The sequence below is a fragment of the Apis florea genome, unplaced genomic scaffold (genome assembly GCF_048593485.1).
Source record: "Apis florea isolate Af1SG1 unplaced genomic scaffold, ASM4859348v1 contig_2411_pilon, whole genome shotgun sequence".
NCBI lineage: Eukaryota > Metazoa > Arthropoda > Insecta > Hymenoptera > Apidae > Apis > Apis florea.
This window is the reverse complement of record NW_028256580.1, coordinates 721,782-738,107: the sequence shown is the minus strand read 5'-3', so window position 1 is coordinate 738,107 and position 16,326 is coordinate 721,782. Positions and strand designations below refer to the sequence as shown.

Genomic DNA, 16,326 nt, shown 5'->3' with positions numbered 1-16,326 from the left:
ATATTCGCAATGGCTAGTGATCAAAAATCGATTTTAAAATTTTGGTGGAACTTGAAAAAAATTTGCACTACCTAAGAGTGCAAATGAAATACGCATTGTCAAATATTGTACGATATTCGATTCGATCGGATTCTTTAATAAAATTCTTCGAAATAATTTTTACGTTCTCTAAAGAAATTGATATAACGATAATATTTTCTATCATCATATCCCTCGAACGTTTACGTTTATAATAATAATATTGAATAATAAAAAAGAAGAAAAAAAAAAGATCTTTCGTTTTTTTACAGCAATTTTATTACGATAGGTTATCGATCGATCGAAAAGAAGAAACGGAATTCGGACCTCCCCCCCTCTCCTATCGATTAATCAGCTGAAAATTAGCGAGATATATATAATTACAACGTCGCATTTTTATCGAAAACATTTTATCGCATTTTATCGTAACGAAGGTTACGTTCTTAAATTTTTAACCGGTTTGAATCAACACCCAATCGGTCTAACCAGTAGAGTTTGAATGATCGATAACAAACTTCTCGCGATCTCTCTCCCCCTCCCTCCAAGATTTCAATCATCCAGCCAGCCGACCGAGCTTCACAACCTCCTATTCGATTTAACCAACTCTCGGTGTGTCCACACACACACACACACACACACACACACACACACACACACACACACACACACACACACACACACACACACACACACACACACACACACACACACACACACACACACACACACACACACACACAGACAGACAGACAGACAGACAGACAGACAGACAGACAGAGAGAGAGAGAGAGAGAGAGAGAGAGAGAGAGAGAGAGAGAGAGAGAGAGAGAGAGAGAGAGAGAGAGAGAGAGAGAGAGAGAGAGAGAGAGAGAGAGAGAATATGACAAAATACGATATATTCAATATATAAATATATATAATACTTGGTCTATTTAAGGAATCGTGAAAGAATATGACAAAATACGGTACATATATATATATATATATATGGTACTTGATCTACTTAAGAAATTCTTTTAGTAGGCCGAGAAGACAAAGATCTTTCATTCGCACGCAAGAATGGAGGAGAGTCCGGGTTGTTTCTTCCCCGCTCGATTGTTAATCGAGTTTTCCGAAGCACTGAGCGTAGGGAGGAAGGAGGCCGGTTTCCAAGTTTCCAAGAGAGGAACGAAAGCGCCGCTTTAACGGTTCAAACCACTTTCCTGGAGACGAGACGGGACGAGAGAGTGCGGTGAACGAGCATCTCGAGATGCACTCGAGATGAGCGCGAGTAATGCATCGGCATCGGCGATTTTTCCTCTCTTTTTCGCGTTAAGCCACGCTGAAATTATTAATTACACGGCGCGTGATGGGAAGCAAAAAAGAGTAGTTTTGAAAGCAAGAGTTTCTACTTATCGCGCCGAAATTCTTCATTTCTTATCTTTGTCGATAACCACGAGTTTCTTTCGTTATTGCTAACAACTCGATAGATAATAAGATTGAGAGAAGCATTGGCGAAAATTGCATACCTCGAATGGGATCGATTTATTAACACTTTGGAGTATTCGTTGAGTATCGAAATTGCTTTTACAAAAAGTTCCCCTCGTTCTTAATCCCATCGCATAAATAAAAAAAAATCCTATCATTCGTCTTACGACCTAAAATCGTCTTCCGAACGTAAAAATCCCGCGTAAAATAAATTAAATGATCATTCGTGAAATCCGTACAGTGTTTTACAAACATAATACAATCGTTGAACGCTTGAAATGCGGCGTACATCTGTGTTCGAGATTACCGCAAGATAATCAGTCGACAATTTCACGGTTAACCTTGGACGGCTCGAATCGAGAGGAAAGAAAAATGAGCGAATCATTCAATGACAAGCCTTGGCCCAAACAATGGTGTCAATGGCATATCGCGAGACGCGAGCGAATTTCGAGCTGATCTATCTCCGATAACGAGCATCACTTTATCACCGCGATAATTTGCTTAAAATTCGACGTTAAGAAAAAAAAAAAAAAAACTCGTCCCCTTACATCAGATCCATTTTATCTGAAATACTCTCCTTCGAATATAATAATATCACGAATAACAAAAATGGAAGAAGAAGAGGAGGAGGAGGAGGATCCTAATAAAATGCGGGAGAAAGGAGGGGGGAAATGCAAATTCACGAGAATGATTAAAATCGAATAAATCGTGGATTTATTTCGCTGATCTTGACGTTGAATAAAAGGCGGCGCGAATGACGCGCATAATGCGGCCGAGAGAACAATAGGAGAGTGCAAGTATGCGGCGTCGATTCGACGATGCCGTCATCCAAAGTTATCGCGCGCGCGCCACCGCCCTTATCCTCCTCCCTCTTCTTCCTCGTATTCCTCCTTTTCTTCTCCTCCTTTCTTCGCCCTCCTCCTCCTCCCCCTCCTCCCCCTCTTCCGCGCGCGCTTCTTATTTCGAAAGAGAGATACGTGGTCGGAACAGGAAACGCCATGGGAGAGTGAGCAATCGGTATTCCATAGCTGTGTCGCCGAGAACCGGACCTAGCCTCTCCGCGAGATCCACCATTTCTAACAGTCTCGAAAATTTCTTTTTTCTCCCCCTTCCCGAAATCCTTTAGAAATCTTTCTTCCCGGACGAAGTCGGAGGAATTTTTATTATCCGACTTGGAAAGGACGGAGTGAAAAATTATCGTTGGACGTTTTAAAGGAGGAAGCAATTTTAAAGGATTGGCAGAGAGGCTAATATGCTGGTGGCAACGCGATCGGGCCTGCGCGCCGTCAAATGCAAATCCGCTTCGGTGCCGCGACGTGAAAAAATGTTATACGAGTCGGGACGAGTGGCGAGCGTGAACGTCTCGATATCGATTTCGTGAGCGCAAATCGATATCCGTGGCTCGGTTAACGGACACCGTACCACGAATCGAACGAAGTCGACGGGGTGCTTATCGCCGAGAAAGTCTTTCTTTTCATCCCAATTTCCACGATCGAATTATAAACCCAAAAAAAGTAATTAAAAATGTAAATAGAACGATCAGAATCGAGGATCAAACGTCAAATCGAAAGAGGCGTCAACATCCGGTTCATAGATGGGAATTTTCGAAACAGGAAGCATAGTTGCATGAAAGGCTTTCAAAAAGTTTCGAGAAAATTCAGGTTTCTGTCCGCGATCCTGTATGTCGAAAATCGTAAAAACCGTGGGGAGAAGAATCGCGAGAACCGGCGTCGTCACAGAGAGAGGGAGGGGGGGAAGGGGACGAAAGCACACGTTTCAAGGTACATATCCATAGAAAAGTGGGCTGTGATGTCAATGGGCGCATTCATTCGCACCTGTACTCTCTACCCTCGTCCATGAATAACTCCAAGGTGATTTTCCTAAGCCGCTCGAGAAAATCATCTCCTCGTTTACCTTCTCGTGCACGATCGTGTTAAAAATTCATTTGCATTCGACATACTTCGCCTCGACCGACCAACTTCTTAATTCATTTTTTGAATTAAACTAATTCGTTATATCTATGCGCTATATATTTTATTTTGCGTAAGGAAAAACTGGTTTCACGAACGAACGAGTCAACGTATCGAGAAGAGAGGGAAACGAGAATTCGAGAAACGTGTACCTATATATGTATTTATATGTGTATTCGTTCGAAAAAATCCAAGGTATCCTAGTAAGTAAAATATTTCAAAGGTAAATCCGTAGGAATGTAGGTTTAAAAATAGAAGTAAAGATTCCATGATGCAACCGTGAACAGGTTGGGAAACGCTGGGATAGAGCGAGCCGCTGTATCGCGAGGTCTGGAAAACGCATTGTTTAGGCTGCGCTTACTCTAGCGGTGGGTGTGTCACGAGCGTGAAATACCGACCAAGTGACTATCAAGGAAGAGAGGGAGACGAGAGTTCGCTCTGCCTCGACCCATCTCGATCCGGACCGATACACCGATTACACTCCACTTTCTACCAATTAATCGATATACTTTCAATGGACTATCGGATAACCGAGACGTTTCGATCAAAAGTTCGAAGAAACGTTCGTTTACGAGAATATTACCGATCGGCAAACTGTGTATATATACATATATATATATACACCTGCTTTTTTTCCCTTTCTTTTTTTAAACGCAAATTCTACGTCGACATTGCATCACGCGATGTCGTTATTATCCTAATTTTGCGCTATAATCGCAAAGTGAACGAGTAAGGATGAAAAAAAGAAATGAAAAAAGTTCGAGTTGCTGTCTTTTGCTGTATCTCTCGATAACGGAGATTTCTCGCACGAAGCACGTTCACCGCGACATCTAACAGTAACCTGCCGAGTTTTCATCGCATCGACGAGGCAACAACAACAGCCGCGTAGGTGCAACTCGATGCAAGTTGCAGGGAACTGCGACAGATTCTCGCGTTTTCTTGCCGATTTCTCTCTCCTCGCGAGTTAACAATATATACGTAATAAGGGAAGAGACGCAAACACGAGCAACGCGTTTCGAATATTGGTGAAATTCGTGTTGGCTTGATTTTGAGGTTAGAAAGAAGATGAAAGTTCGGAATAGAAAAGAGACGAAGAGATTTTGCTGTTGTTACTCGCCTGCAAATGGGCTTGTTTCCGTCACGTTCATCCGGTGGACCCAGGAAATTGGCGTCGTTCACCGCCGAAGACGTGGATCCCCGCGGCGACCTTGGGCCGCCCTCCACTTCTCCGATCAGGACTTCTGTCTGACCATTTTGGAAAGGGCTGCTGGCACGCCGTTCCCCGACTCTTCCGCCTTGCACCGGTGTCTGGAAGAATGAATCGCCGAAAATTCACGCGTAATATTCGAATTGAGCCGTCGAGAAGACGTTTTCCGTTTTCGTCGCAACGAAGAAGCGAGTATCACGATTCACCAATGGTTGATTCACCAATGGTTAATTTTCAATGGTTAATGTTCGATTCTCCGCAACATTCGACTTGACAATTAATTATACAAGAACGAATGGAGGATGATAAATTATAATTCCGGGAAGTGTTTACCTCACGGTTAACCAATAATCGCACGGACATGAGCGTTTACATAAGCGTCGTGAAGGAGAAATCATTTTTTTTTTTTTTTTACCTCTATAAAGTATAAAGATAGATAGCGTAACCACGAGAGTCGCTTTCAAGGATATCGAAAATGATATAGATACTCTCTTTTCCATCTTGCGATAATTACGATCGACCTTCGTTCTCTCTCTCTCTCTCTCTCTCTCTCTCTCTCTCTCTCTCTCTCTCTCTCTCTCTCTCTCTCTCTCTCTCTGGGAAAAAATTAACTCTTTCCCCCCAGACCATTTCTTTCCCCATATCACAAATAGGTGAAAGGATACGTTCCACTTACCAAAAGTTTTGTCTCCTCTGTTGAACAGCTCTGTTGTTGTTGTTGTTGTTGTTGTTGTTTCTCCGTTCTTTCCTCCTTCGCTCCTCGAATTTCCTTCGCGTCTTTCCCTAACCCCTTAGGAATGCTACCGTTGCTGAGCTTAGTGGTGAAGACATTCGTGCTCGGCTCCCTGGGACAGAGAAAAGACCGGGTTTAAATAATTGCAAGAATCCACGGGGCTGTTTAAGGTAAATGAAAAAGAAAAACGACGCGGTATGCGCAGTGGTATCGCGATGGGATATCAATCACGGCTATTTCTCGCGTCCGGTTCTCGCGTAATTGTACTTCCCATCGCGTGGCAACTTCTCGCGTTTTCACGTGATCGACGCGCCTCACAGTGTCTCCATCGAAATGAAACGAAACGAAACGAAACTAAACGGATTGAATCGTATGGAATGGAAACCGTTAAGCTCTCGTCCCGAATAAAAAGCGCCGTTGTTCAGCGCGATTTCATCGAGAGATCGTTGGAAACGCGATCGAGATTCGTTTTAAAAAAAAGAAAATAATGTTGATACGCAAAAGGGAGGAAAAACGCGTAAAGGGAAGAATAGAGCGGAATAACGATTGACGAGGGAATAAATAACGGAAGAGAAACGGGGAAGAACGAAATGCCACTTACTTGTCGGCAAGCGTCACGGTAATTTGGTTGCCCGTCACATTTTTGCCCGCGCTGTCCCCGCTCGTCGACGCGACTGCCTCGTTGATCTGCACACACACACACACATACCAGATACCAAACAATCAGCTGGCTTTGCCTCTACCGGACGACCGTTCTTTCTCCCGGAAACAAAGAGATTCCGACCACGTTTCCCGATCGATACCCTCTTTTTTTTTTTCCTCTCCCTCCCTCCTTTTTTCCTTCCTTCGTTTCAAGCTCTTCTCTCGATCGACAACGAGAGACAAGAGAGATCGTCGAGGGAAGGAAAGACGCGGTGAAAAATCGTGGCGATCATTTTTTCGAGTCGCAACCTGTGGAATACACGTTATCCAAGGCCGCGCATGATCGCGGCAACCGTTCACTCGGCTCGTTTACTTTGCATTCCACATATTATAAGCAACTTCTCCGTGACGATTTCTCTGTCGGTTCGTTCGCGCATCCTTCGAATAACACTACTCCCCGACTGGAACGCCATATCGATAGAACACGCGGATGGAATAGGAACTAATTGCTCGAATATTTTATCTCGGTGTTGGCCGTCCAATTGAACCAACTCCGATCGTATTGTTCTCTCGTCGTTGGCAACGTACGCTTCAACGTTTCTATCGCGATTATTACGTAAAACGAGGAGGTATCTTTCGGCTTGGTGAAAGGCCTGCACACAATCTTCCTTCGAATTGCAAAGGGCATTCCCGTATAATTGCCAACTATTCCCGCATAATTGTTCGTTTTATTCGTTACCTAGCGGAAATATTTCTATTACCTCGTATCTTTTTTTCCTACTTTTCTTTCTCCCTTATCAAATCCTTATCCTTTTTTCTTTTTTTCTTTTTTCTTTTTCGTATCGTTGGAATCTCTCTTTCTCGGAATTTCTTGTTGCCATCACGTCTCTTTCTTATACGATTTCAAAGCCTCGGTCAAGAAAAAAAAAGAAAAAAAAAGAAACGCAGTTTTTTAATTAATATCAATATCGTTACTCGATACTTTATTATCGTTCAATACTTATTATCGTAGAAACCACTGTACCTGCTGGTGCAGAATCGCTTGGATATCCCGCGGTTGGATTCTCCAGTGAGATGCCAGCCGCTGTAATCGTTCCTTTGCACGCCTGCAACGAAAAATCCTCCGGATGAATCGCGTAAAATTAGAAGGTCGCGGAAAGTGCCAACATTCCGAACAATGAACGCGTTGCAAGAATGCGTATATATATATAAAACAGAAATTCGTTAAAAATTATTGCTCGCTCTTTACAAACGTGTAATTACCTTTCGACGGCGATGACCCAAGCTTCTCGAACCCGACCAGCGTTGAACCCGTCCAGCTCTACTGTCAACAATTTCAAAAAGCGATTAGTCGCGAGAATAACCTTCCCTCTCTATTCTTTAATTCTACTTTCAATTTCCTTTTTGTTACTTTCCCTCCTACAGCAACATCAACCTCCACTTTTCTTTGTCTTAATCTTTGGAATCAAAATTTAATTTTCCTCATCCTATCGTAATAAGTTAGCGGGCCGTTAACACCGAGAGTGTTATACCATTTTCAAAGACCGCCACCTCATCGTCATCCGTCTCCTCCTCCTCCTCGTCTATGAACTTGATGGTGGACAGGTCGAAGTGCGTCGCTACGTCCTCGTCCAGATGCTCGTCGCTCGCCGAGAATTCGATCGACTTTGGCCCATCCTCGACCACGGACTCGTCGACCACGAACTTTTGCCCATCGATTCCCCTCGAGTTGGACGAGCATCCGCACAGGAATATTCTTCGAAACAATCTCGACATGTCTCTCTCTCTCTCTTCTCTCTCTCTCTCTCTCTCTCTCTCTCTCTCTCTCTCTCTCTCTCTCTCTCTCTCTCTCTCTCTCTCTCACGAATCAATTATCGCCGCTTCGAACATGATTCCTGATCTGGACGATGCACTTTTTCCAAATTTTCGCCGTTCGAAACGAACTCCTCGACCGAGATGGACGATGATGGAACGGAAAGCGGAGGCGACGGTTCTCGCGCGCGTGTCGCCGAAACCATAGAAAATAAACGCTCGACCGGGGCCGGGAATGGATGGCACCGCGAGCCTACGAACCAAGAGGTTTATATTTGGAACCGCGCGTTCGTACGGGCCGAGAGAGCGGGCCGGTAAAAATCGACGGGAGGAGTAGTGTCGCGGTCTCGCGTTCCTCGCTTCGCGCCACCCAACATTTTTCCTTCTCTCGCTCTGATGAACTGAAAATTTTTTTCTTTTTAGATCGGATAGCGGAATTTTGAACCCCTCGACCCGGAAGCAGAATTTTCATTATTTTCCCCGCGTTTCACGAGCCAGCGAACCGAGTCAGCGCCTCTTATGATATATAATGGTATTAAATTCGGTTAAATTCCCTTCGACGATTCGATGATCAGTTCGTCTTTGAAATTTCCTGTATCGCGTCGTATTTCGCGGCTACATCTCTCCTCTCTGAAAATTCGAATATTCTCGTTCCAACTGCCAATTGCTCGGTTGTGTATAGAGTCGGGAGGGTCGAGGGATAATGGCGGGGGTGGGGGGAGCATTGTCGAGGAAAGGGGAGGGGAGTTACGACTCTCGTTATCTCGAGCCGGGCGATCAAGTGGTGCGATTCGCGGCCGTTGAAAATATCGTGGCCGTTACAGTGGCGGGAGGAAATTCGCGGCAACTCGTCCCTCCCCTCCTCCTACTCTTTCTCCTTCCTTTTTCCAGCTAGGTTTTGGCGCCAAGCCAGAACGTGCTCGAACGCCGCCGCGAGTCAACGGATTCGGAGAAAGTGCGAACTCCCCTCTTTTCCTGTCCCGCGACAGACGATTTTTCAAGGGCGAGCCGTGCCACCTTTGGATCGTTTTCCAACACACACGTTACGAGGACAAAAATTTCTTCTCTATTTTTCTTTATTTATCGAGCCGTTCTTTGTTCCCTTCCCCTGAATAAACACGAGGTGAATCATCATCCGTGCTGCCATTTACACCTGTGCCTCTGCCGTGAGAGGTGGAATTTCTTCTTTTCGCTTGTATCGAGAGAAGTTTCGAGAAAAGAAAAAAGGTAATCGAAAAAAAAAAAACTTGTCGAATCTGGGTCAAAAAGAAGGGAAATTTTTCGGCTGCTTGGTTGCGACACGCGTGTCTGTTGAATAGGTTTAAAAAGAAAAATTTGTAACGCATTAACATTTTCTCTACGGGGCGAGAGAAAGACTCTCCAAAGGTAAATCTTGCGGAAAATTGCGGGGAGTCACGGTCGAACGTGCGTCGATTTCGTTGAATTCGGGTCGAAGCTGAAACCGTAGAATAATCAAAAGAGTTCACCGGTTTCGCGACGTGATTTTATTAATAAGCCGAGATAAATGATAATTTACACTTGTCACCGATTCATCGTGATCCAACGTTTACTTCTCTTATTTGTTTAAATAATTCTTCTAGTTACGGCCATTGTGCGTTTGTTATACTTTTTTTTGGGACAAATAAATATAAAATTTACTTATTACTTTTTGAATCTCTGTAAAAATTTAAAAAGAAAAAAAAAAAAAGAATACGTGAAAAGTGGTAATAAAATTTAGCGCGTGTTTATCTGTAAAAACTTGCAGCCACGTAAGCGCAAACGTAAAGAGATGATGACTCGATACTGGCACACGCGCGTGAATGCAGCAAATGCTGAAACGGTGTACGGTACACGGGAGAAGCGGTAAGGTAAGATTTCGATAATACTTGATTCGTAATATGCTTGACGCACGACCAGGCGAAAACCAGTTTTCTAACTGTACACGCTTTCGCATCGTCTCACCATCTGTCTCATATTTTGTAATTGGACGGTAGAAGTCACTCATCGTACGTACTACTATCGTGCTCGTAACCGTTTCGCCGGACATCGATATTACATTTACGATTTTTAAAGAAACTTTGCTCGAGATCGATAAACGTTCAAAGTCATCGTGTGCGGTTAATAAAAGTACGAGGCTTTCCTAGAATAAGTAGATAGTTTAACCTATCTTCGACTCAGAGCGGAAATAGGGCGTTAACTGTAGCGGAATTCTCCGAGAGGAGAAAATAATTGTCCGAGAATGCGTTTCGCTAGAAGTTCTTCCTACGAATCCGGAATATCGCGTGATTTTATTAAGGAGTCCGTCTATTATTACTTGACGCGAAACGTTCAAGCCAACGGTCTTTCGCGCGGTTACGTGAAATTCCTGAAATCGTTGCATTCCTTCGGCACCAATGTGGAACGCGACGTGTTCCTCTTCGTCACAGGGTGAAAGTAAAATTCGATTAACGACGACCGCTTTCCACTCTGCTATGAGGGCCAAATTCGATTCTCACCGCGATAAGATCGAACCATTAGCACTGGAAAATGCGTATCCTAAATTACATCACGCCGATATCTATCGTGAAGCGATTAGAAGAACGTTCCTATTTAATTTACCGAACGTTGATAATGGAACTCGATCTTCACCGTTCTACTATTCGATATAATTTAAATTATATATTTCGGAAACTTTTCTTAATTCTATTCGTTCTTGTTAAATCGCACAAATGGATTAGAAATGCGCCTGATCTTTTAAAAATATGAAGAAAAATTCGTAATTACGAAGATGACCTGATAATTAAACGAATGATGGCACTAAACCGATACGCATTTATATTTTTCGTCAATCTATTTCTTCCTTTCTCAGCTCTCGCCGTCATACGTCATCACGATCGTATGTACACGTTCCATCGTACATGCATAATTTATGTATCTCGTAGTTCACGATACTGTCCGCGAGAGCTCGTGCCCCGTCTTCCACCTACGGTACCTATCCTTTCTTTTCCTACTTCCTCTCTCCAGACCGTTCGCAACGCCATCCAGTAATTGTCCCGTGCTCGCCGTGCGTGTAACTCTTCCTTGTTTTCTACGGGACTATTCACTCGAGCTCGAATGCCAATCGGTAAATGGGAAACCCTCGAATTTACAGCTCGCTACGGCTCGATTAACCGTTCTCCAACAATTTTCTATTTTTCCATCGTATCGTCATCGCATGTATTACCAAATAAACGACTCAGGTTAAGAAAGGTTAACGCACCGAATAACGGATATACGTTTCCATCGTCAACCATTCGTTTCGGTATTACGTTGAAATATTGCAATATTTCTATAATTTCAAATTCCGAAATATTTCATCCGAAAGTGTACGAAAAGATAGTTTATATTCCTATTGAACATAGATCGTTTCAACGAAAATACGGCGGTGTTTCGTATATAGTGAAATCAAATACGATACGAATTAAATCCGTTTCGCAATTAGCGACGAATATATATAAATCGATTTCTTCTAAAGAAAAATTTGGAAAAAGGCAAGAGAAAAATAGGACTCGTATGTGAAAGTGTTTTGGTAGGAAAATAAAGACTATTCGTGGAAATGAAATCAACGAGGCAACGATTCGGGAAAAAAGTTGAAACGCACGCTAACCTGATACGCATGCTGCACCCCAACCGATTGTTGCTCTTCGTCCGCAAAACATTCCCATTATTCGCGATAGGCAAATACAAGCAGTAGCGCGCGTGCGTACGTACGTATGTGTAAGTACTTTTATCGGGCTGGCAACTAACGAGTAACATGTTACCACCAAACAGCAACGTGAGCGATTTTTCCTGTGCGTTAACTCTGCCGACACAGATCGCGTGGCGTTTAACTTATCGATTTCGAGAATCGAGAAATTCCGCTCTAGCGATAGAAAGCTTAATTCAAAGCATAAATGCATTTTTACGAAATCGTTCGATCATTAAAGATTATTCATTTTAAAGAGATTCGCTTAATTATTGATCAAATGAAATGTAGGTTCGTAATTTTAAATTTACTGATCGCACGTGTGAAATATATACATATAGGTATATAAAATTTCAACTATCGAAAAAAATCGCTCATCGATGTATATCGAATATCGAAATCTATTCTTATTATTGTTATAACTAGTTTATTAGAATCTGGAAATATATAAGGATGAGAAAAAGGAATCGGAAGACATACCTTGAATTTTTTATTTCAAACGATACGGAATTCGTTTCGACAATTCGATTCACGAACGATATATTCAACTAATTGGGTTAATTCACGAAGAAATCGCCTCGCATTGCATCCTCCTATTGTATCCGATTTTAGTTATATTTGACACCGATTACCTATCCAATCGAGAAACTGCAATCGTGACAGATTTTTCGTATTCGTTTTCACGAATGGAAACGTAACTGTTAACGTGTCACATAACGATGATACATTATTCGACTGAACGAATCGTCCATTTTTGCGACACAATAACCAACAAAAATTCATCTTTCGCGGTCACATAAGATAGAGCCTACATAACGCCCAAAGAATAAACGTGATTGCGCAACACTCGAGCAGAGGACGAGCGAAACATGGCTTTAAAAAGCAACGTCACCGCGAAAGGAATGAAACAAAATGAGGAACAATCACCTTCTGTATCGATCGATCCGCCCGCAGTGATCGACGATTTAATGGTAACCAATTAAGGATCACACTTTGATTTCGGGCCTCGGTAAATCAAACATCCTCCGAAATCCTGGATTATTTCGCGGACGAACCCAACTGCCATCTGGTTCTTCTACGTCTCTCGATTCCCTCGACCGGTAAAACGAGCGGGAATGCGAATCACACAGGCACATACACAAAAACAGAGAGACACGAGTGCACCAAAAAATTCGCGAACTGAGATAAACACAACATTGAACGCATTCACACGGACGACAGATAGGTTTTCTAGTTGCGCGAAAAGAACCGCGGTGTCAGAACTGCCACGATGAAAAAACGCGTTGGCAAATACGCAAAACTGAAACGAGAGGTTAGGAGGGCGATAAGAGCACGCGGAATGCCGCGGAACCGTTGGCACGTATGCACGGTTCCGTACTAGCAAGGATCGAACGTGACAGCGGATACATTCGAAGGTTAGATTCCCTCGATTCGTGTATACTGTTTGCCTCTCGCCTGAGTTCCCTCTACGCTGTAACCCCCTCTATTCGTTTCCATTACACACAAGCGGCGACCTGAACATTTACCTGGCGAACGCCGGAATCGCACGAGGAAACACGAAATCGGCCGACAATTTTACCTACGGCCCGAACATTCGAATTCTCGAGACTACATTTCGAAGAGGGTAATTTCGAAAATGAAATAATTTTATTAAGAAACGATTTATAAGGATAGATGTTTTTTTAACCTTTACTTTAATAACGATAAACATATAGATTTCTATTTTATATTTTCTAAAAAAAAAAAAAAAAAAAAAGAAGAAAAAAATCGATCGAAAATCTGCAATATCATCCTGTCCACTTTCAGTCACGATATTATATAATTAAAAATCATTTAAAACATCTTTTTTTTTATCTATAAATCTTTTTTTTCTTTTTTTGCTTATTAAAAATAATCAATAAATATTCTTAATAAATATACTTACCCATCTTGTTTCCGCTCCTCCTCCGCACTCGCAGACATATCGTTCGAGACTCGATACACTACGAAAAGAAACGATTCGATTATCGATATATTCATCGATATTCATCCTATCGATTTCTAACTATTAAATATTGCGAGAAAAATGTCTAGTTACAAAATTTTTTAAATTTTTAACAACAACGACAATAATAATAAAATCTTATATGAATAAATAAAATACCTGATATATGTATTGAATAACTTCGGATTGACTGGCATTTTCCAACGTGCTACCGTTAACTTGTAAAATTTCATCAGCCACTTCCAGCGTATCCGCGTTGTCGGCCGGGGAACCTAGAAATTTTGAATTTGAAACAATGAAACATAATATTTAGCTCAAATTAATCGTGAAACGTTTAAATATTAATTAAAATTATTACACAAGAAAGTGATAACGAAGCGTGTTTGTCATATATTCTTTTTTCGAATTTAAGAAGAACATACATATTACGTGAACAGATAGCACGTAAAGATTTACACAGAACGAACGGACAAGCCAATTCGTTTCTATGTCAATGATTACACATGATAGCATCCTCGAGAAAAAAACACGAGAAACAAAAGAGAGAAAGGGTTTCACAGTTCACGCCTACGTGCTTGACAAGCAGCTTTGTCGATGCTCATTAAAGTATATGTAGTTGGTGCTAATTAAAAAAAAAAAAAAAAAAAAAAAGAAGAAGAAGAAGAAGAAAGAGAAAAGAAGCAAAAAATGTTTTTGGATTTTTAATAATGATAAACAAAAAGCAAGGAATTATGGGTTAATCGCATAAGCAATCGATGCTCACCGTACAGTTTGATCTTGTCATTGTGGTTGATCAATATGATAATATATCCTCCTAGATCGACCATTTTTGCTGACTTCGGCGATGGTTGCTGATTTATTCGATTATAAGGGGAGAACGACGCTTCAGGCGAATCTTGACGCGATTAAAATCGAAGATAAGCGCAATCGCCTCATCATCATCGAAAAAATAATTCGCCGATATTAACGTTGTTATCGCATGCCATCCTTTCCATTTCCTCTTGTATCTTCGCATCTCATTTTACCATTGATACCGCAATCGATGTTTTTCACTAACAACACCCACATTTCCTTAAGTGATGAGTATTAACATTCTTTCTCTCTCTCTCTCTTTTCTTTCTAATTTTTAGATTTCCCTGAGTCAAGATTTCGACGACGAATTTGACACAGTTTTCACTCGATTGAAAGATCAGAACCGAAGGAATTGTCGAAAATTGTCCCGGAAATTTTGAACTTCACTAATAATTAGCTAAGGCTGTTATATTTACGTACACCGATTAACAATTAAAACGACTAAGAAAACTAGCAGTTCGTATTTTAAAAAAAAAAAAAAAAAATAGTTAACGAACACGTAACATTCTCTGACTGCTGGTCATTCCTCTTGACGTTATATGTTGATGTTACTTTAAGATCTGTTACAAACTCGTGATATCACAGGGGAAATATCTTTCTTTCTCTTTCTCTCGCTCTCCAACTCTCTATGCTTTAATACGAGTATGGTGGTTCTATAAAGAATCTTCTTTGTTTTTGATATTAATACGTTCAAACAGTCTGAGAGGAAACCCTCACTGGGGCCCCGAGTATGGGCCCCCCTACATCCTTGCAACGAAGATTTCTTCCTCAAACGATCAACGAATTCAGAATCCCTCAAGCCCTAACTTATTGATTAGAGCTTTCACTGAACACGACTCCTCGCTTGCCTCGGTCATTCTGACTGCTTGCATCCTTGAATGCATAAGTTTTCTTGAATGACATTTGAAAATCGTAAAAATGTCTCGATTTATCGAGACCGGAATAACGCAGACTATCTTCATGCTAACTTCTCACTTTCCATCGACGGCAGGTTTCAATTAAATATTCATTTTCCGATAAAATCTCATTATATATGAAATCGTCGTTTAAATGCAAAATTTTTACGATTTTACGATTTTCCTCTCGTTTGTTGTCTATATTATCTTCATTCTATCCCTCCCTCGAAGGACACTTACGACATCTCGCTTGCACGCAGGATTAGAAATAAATTTCACAAAAACGATTAACCTGTATTTTTAACGAATGTTCGCAAAATTTATACATTATATATATCACGACATATAATGTATCTCCTTTTGTCTCTTTTGAACGATCTCATAAACTGGTAATATATTCAATCACTTTTGCTCTACCCTGAAGCACATCACACTTTTTTATATCAGATTAGAAACATTTTCGACAACAATACACGATTTGATCTCATCGATTCACAACACTGTGGAACTGCTTCTTTTTAAAGTCATTCTATCCATTTCCCGCGATATCGAAGCTTTAAAATGTATTGTCGAAGATGGGTGTGAACCTGTGCGTGTTAACCGACGGCGGCAGCAGCCCTGACATCCCTTGTCATCTGCTGATTTCCATCCCTCGCCGCAAAGCGGCGATAGTGGCGGTTGATACAGCGCCGTCGTCATTCTCATGGCGGTAACCCCTCCATCTTTGACTCCACTACCAATCCTATAGCTTTTATCTCTTATTCTATTATTTTTCCATAAAATTCTTCTTCTTTCTATTCTATTTTTATATACTATTGAAATGAATACATTTTAATATATAAATTATTACATTATAAATTATAATTGATTTGATTGTTATATATTTTTTTAATGTATAAATTAAAAAATTAATAAAATATTTATCTTTATATATTTTCCATTATTGTTGTTTAAATATTTTCTTTAATGTTTGAAAAATTCATCGTTTATTGAATATACGTTTTATTTATTAAAATGAACTCATATGCGAATAAGAAAATAA

At 41.1% G+C, this 16,326-nt stretch overlaps 1 protein-coding gene across 10 annotated transcripts in view; it reads right to left on the bottom strand.

The window, feature by feature from the left end:
- Positions 1-15,960, bottom strand: part of LOC100864987 (uncharacterized) — a 40,623-nt gene extending 24,663 nt beyond the window's left edge. For 3 of the 10 annotated variants that reach the window (XM_012483795.3, XM_086905418.1, XM_012483803.3), the window contains exons 1-6: positions 7,570-8,069; positions 7,301-7,361; positions 7,062-7,143; positions 5,997-6,082; positions 5,339-5,507; positions 4,573-4,763 (exon numbers count right to left, since the gene is read on the bottom strand). In XM_012483795.3, coding sequence (XP_012339249.2) covers positions 4,573-4,763; positions 5,339-5,507; positions 5,997-6,082; positions 7,062-7,143; positions 7,301-7,361; positions 7,570-7,813 — 833 coding nt within the window. In that variant the 5' untranslated portion in view covers positions 7,814-8,069. Of the gene's footprint in view, positions 1-4,572; positions 4,764-5,338; positions 5,508-5,996; positions 6,083-6,798; positions 6,948-7,061; positions 7,144-7,300; positions 7,362-7,569; positions 8,070-12,479; positions 13,038-13,476; positions 13,535-13,695; positions 13,809-14,299 lie in introns of those variants that run through there. The other 7 variants (XM_012483799.3, XM_012483800.3, XM_012483801.3 and 4 more) reach the window with 7 other exon arrangements.
- Positions 15,961-16,326: the final 366 nt, after the last annotated feature.